The 8978-nt window shown below is 37.6% G+C and overlaps 2 protein-coding genes across 2 annotated transcripts; both read left to right on the top strand.

Annotated features, from left to right (window-relative positions):
- Window positions 1–207: 207 nt before the first annotated feature.
- LOC107642489 (adagio protein 1) lies at window positions 208–4713 on the top strand. The gene is made up of 2 exons (XM_016345869.3): window positions 208–1005; window positions 2670–4713. The coding sequence occupies exons 1-2, from the start codon at window positions 761–763 to the stop codon at window positions 4276–4278; spliced, it is 1854 nt and encodes a 617-aa protein (XP_016201355.1). The 5' UTR covers window positions 208–760; the 3' UTR covers window positions 4279–4713.
- A 457-nt stretch (window positions 4714–5170) lies between these two features.
- LOC107615693 (hydroxyproline-rich glycoprotein family protein) lies at window positions 5171–8072 on the top strand. Its single transcript, XM_021112663.2, has 4 exons — window positions 5171–5793; window positions 6509–6606; window positions 7464–7534; window positions 7623–8072. Exons 1-3 carry the CDS (start codon window positions 5532–5534, stop codon window positions 7512–7514), a joined length of 411 nt encoding a protein of 136 aa, XP_020968322.2. The 5' UTR covers window positions 5171–5531; the 3' UTR covers window positions 7515–7534; window positions 7623–8072.
- The last annotated feature ends 906 nt before the right edge of the window (window positions 8073–8978 follow it).

The following is an 8978-nucleotide window of genomic DNA, read 5'->3' as shown; positions in this document are numbered from 1 at the left end:
TCCTAGCACCATGACAAATAAGGAGAACAAGTGAAAGTGTGGCAAAGTTAACCAAACCCACGGAACTATAGTAACTTTGTTTTGTGGTTTATGGTTTCTACACATTTTATTCTAATTTAATCTCTTAAAAGTTAAATAAATTTTGCGCACATGGAACATTGAGAACCATGTGGATTCATAAGTCCTATTATTGGATGAGATGTATACATACAACAATAAAGGTCATTGCGTACTACACAAAAATCTAGATTGATCACTTTATATTATAGAATCTTTTTAATTATTTTTCATCTATCCATCATTTTTATTGAATTTTCTTCTGACCTTCTCCTCACATCCAATGAGATTATGCATATTTCATTGATGTTTAAATTTTTTTTTATTAATAATAGATATGAGTTCAATTGTAATTAGTTAAGTCATTTTATCATATGCCGATTAAATGTACATAACTCTATTGTGGCAGTATATAAGAAACAAAAGGCGGTGGTAAGCGATATTGTTAGCTGAGAGAAGAGAAAGAAAGAGTGTGTGTTGTTGTTAACAGTTATCGGAAGCTACTGGAAACGCCGCTACGCCACTCGTTTTATGCCTCACCGACTCATCAACTGAAAAAGGAGAAAAAGAAAAGGAAGATACATATCTGTTGTTTGTTTCTTATTCTTGATACTCCGATTGGAAAATTAGTTATCGCTACGGTGGTTCAGTAATTGATGGTGTATGGGTACTGCAACCGCCGTCTAAGGGGGAGATTGGGGGAATGGAGTGGGACAGCAACTCGGATCTGAGCGGCGAGGAGGAAGAGGAGGGAGCGTTCGACTTCACCCACGCCGACGCCGATGATTGCCCTCTCCCGTTTCCCGTCGAGAACCTTCTTCTGCAGAAGGCGCCATGCGGAGTCGTCGTCACCGACGCACTCGAGCCTGACCACCCTATTATCTACGTCAACACCGTCTTCGAGATCGTCACCGGTTACCGCGCCGAGGAGGTCCTCGGTCGCAATTGGTCAGTTTCACCTTCAATTGCACTTTCCTTTTTAGCTTTTTACCTCAGTTTGGTTATGCTCTTTCCATGTGGAACGGATTTTTGGTGGTAGCTTTAGGTTTTTAGAGGGAAGGAGAAGGAATCAAACATAAAAGGAGGGTTTAGAGAGGGAAGTACTCTGTTTTCCCATTACATTTGGGGTTAATAATATTTGAGAAAAAAATATGAGGGGGGATTAAGGATATCCATAATATTTGTAAGTAACTGCAAAAATTGATGAGTATATAAGGCTCTGCCTCCGAGTCTGACCTTGGTTGCAGCTGTTGGGCTTATTGGTGTCCTTTAGAAGGAAATTAACATGACATGCTGCCAATATTTAGAGTTTAGGCAGGTTTTGATGGGTAAATAGTCTTGGAACTTTAGTGTATATATGAACTAGGAGTGGAAGGTTTTGATTTTTGACTTCTGACTGGTAGCTTATGAGTGATACTGACTCTGGCCATGCATGAATGTTGCTATGGGGAATTTTGTTGACTCAATATATTGTGGATATCTCGTTACTGCTATGTGCTGGCTGTAAATGGTTGGAAATCTGGATGCTTTTGATATTGAAGGTGTCCAGATGGCTTATTTGCTATATGTATCATTCTATCATTCAAAGGCATGGCAAAGGTTCGGTAAACGGTTGGACATCTGTAGAAAGACACTATGATGCTTTTGATATTGAAGGTGTCCTGGTGGTTTATTTGCTATATGTATCATTCTATCAGGCAAACACATGTTATTGATTGTTAGCGAAGGTTTGGTACATGTGTTGTGTCCTGCATTCCTGTTTGTTGTCCAGTAATAGAAGAGCTTATTAGTGTGTATTCTGATTCCTTCCATGAAGATTTTATTAGAAATAGTCACTGCTTCAATTGTGTTTGGGAGCTTGTAATATTTTTTGATATTTAGGGTTTAGGGTAGGGCCATTTCATTTTGAGGGTCCATAGTTTAATGAATTGTTAAGTCTTTTTATGGTTGATGCTGCATGCAAAGGACTTGGTTTATGATATGTTAGGATCCGTTATTTTCTGGTTTGGTCAGTATTAGGTCAATTACAACTATATGGCGAGCTCAGAGTATTGGGAAACACTCGGGTAAAAGTATTAATACATGGGAGAGATTAAGAGAAGCTTATTGAAAACTCTTGTTATGGATTCATAAAGTCTAGTATGGCTGATGGTGTAAAAGATGACCAATTGCATTACCATGATGATACGGATTCTTTAAATTTAAAGTAATCGTGAACATGATAACAAAACAAACTACATCTCTTTCTTGGTATATGTCTTTAGATTTAGAGGCATCTTGATTGATACAAAATCCTGAAACTTCTCTGTCTATAAACCATGAATAATTTTGAGTTCTATTTAAGATGAGATATTTGTTACTGGAAATGTGGTAATTCTTGATAGCTTTGTTCAAATAAGGACTTCATATTGACCCTAAATGTTGATGTATTCTCATTGATCTTTTGATCAGAATGGGTATTCTTTTACTGCTTTGGGGAAGTAAAGGAAAGAAAAGAAAGCTGGAGTGTGTTCTATATAGTTAACAAACTATATATGCTGGCTTTGTAGCATGTATTGCTTAGTATTTCTAGTTCCATGAGTTTATTTTTAATCATCTCAAATATTTTGCAGCCGCTTCTTGCAATGTCGAGGTCCATTTGCCAAGAGAAGGCATCCATTGGTGGAATCAACAGTAATTTCAGAAATTAGAAGATGCCTTGAGGAGGGGATCGAATTCCAAGGTGAGTTGCTGAACTTTAGGAAAGATGGATCTCCACTGATGAACAGATTGCGGCTGACGCCGATATATGGAGATGATGAGACTATAACACATGTAATTGGAATCCAGTTCTTCACAGAGGCAAACATTGATCTAGGTCCTCTTCATGGTTCTTCACTTAAAGAATCTACTAAGTCATCTGATCGATTTCATTCTGTGCCTTCCTCTTTTCATCCTCTTCCACCAGGAGAGCGAAATGTATCTCGTGGAGTGTGTGGGATATTCCAGTTGAGTGATGAGGTACTGTCTCTGAAGATACTTGCTTGTTTAACTCCAAGAGATATTGCATCAGTTAGCTCTGTCTGTAGGAGATTGTATGAGCTGACAAAAAATGAAGATCTTTGGAGAATGGTGTGCCAAAATGCATGGGGCAGTGAGACTACACGTGTGTTAGAGACTGTGCCTGGTGCGAAGAGGCTTGGATGGGGTCGGTTGGCAAGGGAATTGACCACCCTTGAAGCAGCAGCATGGAGGAAGTTGACTGTTGGAGGTGCTGTTGAACCCTCACGCTGTAATTTCAGTGCTTGTGCTGTGGGCAATAGAGTAGTCCTGTTTGGTGGTGAAGGAGTTAACATGCAACCTATGAATGACACCTTTGTATTGGATCTCAATTCTAATAATCCCGAGTGGCAACACGTCCAGGTAAGCTCTCCTCCTCCTGGTCGATGGGGCCACACCATTTCTTGTGTCAATGGTTCTAATTTGGTTGTATTTGGAGGATGTGGAAGGCAGGGCCTGCTCAACGATGTGTTTGTTCTGGACCTGGACGCAAAGCCTCCAACTTGGCGTGAAATTTCTGGATTGGCACCGCCCCTTCCAAGGTCGTGGCATAGCTCCTGTACTCTTGATGGTACTAAGTTGATTGTTTCTGGAGGCTGTGCAGACTCTGGAGTGTTATTGAGTGATACTTTCCTCCTTGATTTGTCCATGGAGAAGCCTGTCTGGAGAGAGATACCAGTGGCATGGACTCCACCTTCTCGATTGGGCCACACATTGTCTGTTTATGGTGGTAGGAAAATACTAATGTTTGGGGGTCTGGCTAAGAGCGGACCCTTACGTTTTCGTTCCAGTGATGTATTCACTATGGATCTAAGTGAGGAGGAGCCTTGTTGGAGATGTGTAACAGGGAGTGGAATGCCCGGTGCCGGAAATCCCGGGGGCATAGCTCCTCCTCCTAGACTTGATCATGTGGCTGTCAGTCTTCCAGGTGGGAGAATTCTGATATTTGGTGGGTCTGTTGCAGGTCTTCATTCTGCCTCTCAGCTTTATATTCTTGACCCAACCGATGAGAAGCCCACATGGAGGATTCTAAACGTACCTGGTCGCCCTCCGAGATTTGCTTGGGGACACAGTACATGTGTTGTTGGAGGGACAAGAGCTATTGTATTGGGTGGTCAAACCGGGGAGGAATGGATGCTAAGTGAGCTCCATGAACTTTCGCTTGCGAGTTCTGTCCTATAGATCCTGCAAATAAACACTAGTGTGGTGAAGGGTTGATTGCTACATGGCTTGGCTTGAAGTTGTGAAGTCATTTTAAGCGGAAATTGGCGGGAATGATTGCATTAGCCACCGATGACTTGACAAGCTCTGCTCGGGTCAGAAGTCAGAACATGTAGGTTTGGTTCTGACTCGAGAACTGGTTTTCTGAGTGACATGCGACCATGTTTTTTTTTGTGAGGATGCATGAGACTTTGCCCTTCAGTACTCTACGCGCAATGAATTATTCTTCCTGAATAGATTACTAGTGGTAATATCTTAGGGTAGTTTCTCAAATCATGTGTTTGTTGTTTTGTTCAAACTCTGTAATCTGAACGCACGACAAAAGGAACAAAAGAAGTAAAAAAGGAAAATGAATGTTGAGCAACGTAGCTATATTTCCGTCGCCACATACATAAACTGTTGATGGTTGTTGCAAATTACATCTGTGTATACCATTACTATACATCTATACCGTACACTTGAGCCCATGTAGCCTATTTGAGTGGATTGATTTGAATTTGTATTATTGGCGTTGTCACAGCTCACAGGCTTCTCAGTTCTCAGAATCCTGTAACATTATTGGAGCATTTGTGTGGCCTGTTACTGTTTTTTCTCCCTCAAGCACTAATTCTCAGAAGCAAATATATGCATTTACTTTTTACTTGGAGACGGGTGGAATTTGGTGTTAGATATATATAATTTTGACCCTTAATTTTGTTCACTATTTAAGTATTTATACAATGTGTAAAATATATTTTGTAGTTACTATTGTCTATTGTGTATCTCATTTTTTGCCTTTGTAAAAGACAAAGGTAGCTTAAGTGCCTAACAGGCGGGATGGCTATTAAAACGGTAGTAAGGTTAATGTCTTAATGAGAATGAAAATCATTGGAAATTAGGAATGGAGAAGTGAATTAATGGTTTAATTAACAAAATAATTAAATAATTAACAGTGAAAAAGGAAGAGTTATTGGGAAGAAAAGAATGGGGTGGGAAAGTACATAGAAAGAGAAGAAAAAGATCAAACATCCAACCAAACCCCCATCCCCATTCCCCCAACTTGGTTTGTGTGAAAAGTGTGAACACACAACTCTCTCTCTCTCTCTCTCTCACTACACTCTCCACTCCTCACTCCCTCTTTCTTCATCTTCGTCTTTAGCTTTGTCTCTTTTTTCCTTTTCTTTTTTTTCTCTTTCTCAAAAGCCCGCTGCGATTCTAATCTCTCCGTCGCCGCAATGCCTCCTATCAACGCAGAATCTACGCCGCCACCAGTCATCGGCAAAATCGGGCCTTACACCGTCTTCATGACACCGCCTTCTACTCCCAAGCCCGCCGAACCTCCCGTCGTCCTCCCACCTTCCCCCAACAAGATCTCCCCGCCTCCCGTTCAGCCTCCTCCGCCGCAGATTCAGAAGCCCGTTCTCTCCTCCGAGAAATCACTCTCCGACGGTTCCGTTTCTGGCTTCTTCAGGAATGCTGTCGCTAAGGTTCAAACTGGTGAGCACTTTACTCTCTCAGCTTTGCGTCTTAGCTCACTTCGCTTTGCATTGCGTTCTATTCGCTTTTCTCTGCTGTTTAGGTAACGAAATTTAATGAGAAAAAAAGGAGCGAATTTTTTACTCTCAGAGAAAAAAAAAGAGTTGAATTTTTTTGAAATGAGTTGTTGAAAAGTCATGTGATGGAGATGTTGGTGGATGATGATCAGTGTCAGTGTGATGCTATCTATTTTTAGAAATATCTTGATTTGATTTGGTAACATTATTCTACTCCATTTTATATAGCTAGATTATTATTATTATTATTATTATAATAATAATGACTAAATCTAGTGGTTTCTGTTTTCTTCCTTATGTTCCGGTGAGATTCATTATTGTTTATAAAATGCAATTTTTAGCTGCTATTTACAAAACATTTTGCATATGTCTAATCTAATTTTGGGGTTGGAAAACTGATAAGTAAATGAAATAATGAAGGTCTGGATTTGCTCGTCTTATCTGTTTCCTTGGTTTTCTTAAGGAAGGGAAAGTGAACATTGCCTTTGGTTGAGTGAATGGCATGTAAGCTGTTTTGGGCATTTCATCATAACACTACATGTTATGTTCTTACATTCGATAGAAAAGATTTCCAATTGGTTCTAAATTGTCTATTTTTTTTCTCTATTTTTTAAATTAATTTTTTGCATAGTTCATAACCATTTACCTTTCTTATACAGCCCACTCAAGTCTAGATGATCATCTGGCGCGTTGGTTTGGGTTGAATCAGTCAAAGTATCAATGGGCCCTTGATGATTATTACGAGAGCAAGGGAATGGTGAGCAAGTATTATCATGTATATCTAAGATTAATAGTTTAATACAATACCAACCAACCCCCCAAACCCAAAAAAAAAACATATTATAAGATTAGTTATTATATGCTTTCAGAATTGGATATTGTGCTCTCGTTTCCTTGTTGTATGTGATTGCCTTTTTTAACTCGAACAGATATTCTGATATGCAACTAATTCACTATAGTCTTATTATAAAGGTCCTTTCCTGTGTGCTATTTGATTGAGGAGGAATTGACTGAAACTTTGGTTTGAGTTTGTTAAGGATAAGTCTTTTAAGTTAAGTTTGTCTTTGGGACACAAGCTTTGTGTGCAAGTTACTGTAGATTTGTTTTGTTTCTGTTATAGTGAAGTACGATTTTTGGTCTGGTGAAATATCCTAGAGGATGAGAAGTTGAGGGAGCTAATGAGATCTTGTTACTTGTCAACATTAGGGACCTTTTCTGGTACCAACTTATGGTGGATCCCTTTGTGAACTTCTTATTTGCCTTATTCATTCCCAAGTTATCATGACCCAGGCAATTTGTAGCAATATGGTATTACATAATTGTGACAACGATTTTGGAACCTTCTATAATTGTGACAACGATTTCTAATAAATTGGATACTTCTTTTCCTTTTGCGTTTTTTTTTATTTTTTATTTTTGATACAAAATGTGTTAACTACTTGCTATGGTCGATTCTCTTTATCTTTCTCCATCACTTTCAATAGTATTACATGATAAAAATTCTAATAAACAGTCATGTAATGGTATATATATACTCTTTGCTTTTCAAAAGTGTCATAGCAAATACATCTGTTTGTTTTTGAGTTCTGAGAATTTGAGGCTTATTGATGGCAGGAAAAAGGAGAAAAAGTAAAAGAGATCTCAAGCAAAGTGCAGAATGTATAACTTGCCAAGGGCTGTGGGGGGTAAATACTACCTTTTGCTTTGCAATATTTGTTATCCTCAAAATGTATTAGGGAAGACCAATTAATGGTTATTATTAATATTATGCAGGATTAATCAGAAGACTCTTGGAGTAGAGTATATTTATATACCTTTTGTACTTACATGTGGGGTTAGAACAAATGAGTCTGAAATGTCAAATATTTCTTTGATCTGATTCAGTGGTTGTTTTCCAACTCCAGAAGTTGAGTCTCATTATTTTGATAGTATCATCATCAAGCTATCATCGCGTGGGGCGATGGTTTTGATCTACTTGTATTCTAGTGTCTGTCGTGTAATGTCTTTGGATTTGCAAAACCTCGGAGCTGTTCTTTTTCAAGGATAGTGGCCTTGTCATCAATCTCAGGGCTAATTAATTCCAATGCAATTCCCTATAATTATAAGTATAATTTAGAAATTAATCCTCTATTGGTTTTATTTTTGTTATGTATAAGACAATAAGAGGTTTATACAACTATTGCCTATATCAGGACTTGAATCTAGCTTTGTTCTTTTAGAGTATAACTACTTTGCAGCTACATTCAACCCACTCTATCCTTGGGGGTGGTTAATTTCTAGAGTATATTCAATTCAATTATACGCGACATACTCATGAAAAATGTTAAATCCCTGAGGTGTATCCACGATTGCATCGAAGTCGCTTTCTTGTCGGCCCATAGATGTATCAATAATCAATAGAGCATGATCACATGGCTCAATAAGCATTGTCTTGATTTCTTTCTTTAGATGCATTTTGTAGGTCAGTAACATCAAATTATCAAAATGGCTAGAGAAAAATGAGGAACTAGTTAGACTGAGCTTGCTTCAACCTATTTCACTAGAAAATTGCTTTCGTGTAAAAAAAAATTCCCCAACCTTTTCCGTAAATTGCACAAATAATTTTTCAAAAGAAAATATAAGTTGTAAAATGATTTTTTTTTCTTTAAAAGAAAGTTTAAAACAAGCACTCTAGTTGCTTATGTATACGCCATCACGATTCTACCTCTTTTTGGTGCAAAAATTGATTTTCCTTGCCTTTATTCTATTCTTTTCTTTTCTCTTACCCTTTTTTTTTTCTCTCTTTTTTCTTTTCTTTCTCAAAGTCGGTGTCTACACAAAAGAAAGTTTGTACTTTGTGCTTGTTTGGGCGTCATTATAAAAAAATATTTTTTTTTAATAAAAGAAGATCTTTTATTTTTTAGCGTGTTTGGCAAATTTCTAGTAGTAAAAGTAAAAACACTAGAAAAATAAAAAAATATCTTTTTTGAGAAGCTGTAATTTACATCTTTTTTTAAAAGATCTTTTTTTCTTTAAAAAAAAATATTTTTCATATAATAAATAAACAAAAAGGTATTTTTATATTGTTATACCCAAACATAATTGATAAATAAAAAAAATCTTTTTACATGAGATACTCAAATATAAAAT

This window comes from Arachis ipaensis, chromosome B1 (genome assembly GCF_059453495.1).
Source record: "Arachis ipaensis isolate K30076 ecotype BB chromosome B1, ASM5945349v1, whole genome shotgun sequence".
Taxonomy (NCBI): Eukaryota; Viridiplantae; Streptophyta; class Magnoliopsida; order Fabales; family Fabaceae; genus Arachis; species Arachis ipaensis.
This window is presented reverse-complemented; position numbering and strand designations above follow the sequence as displayed.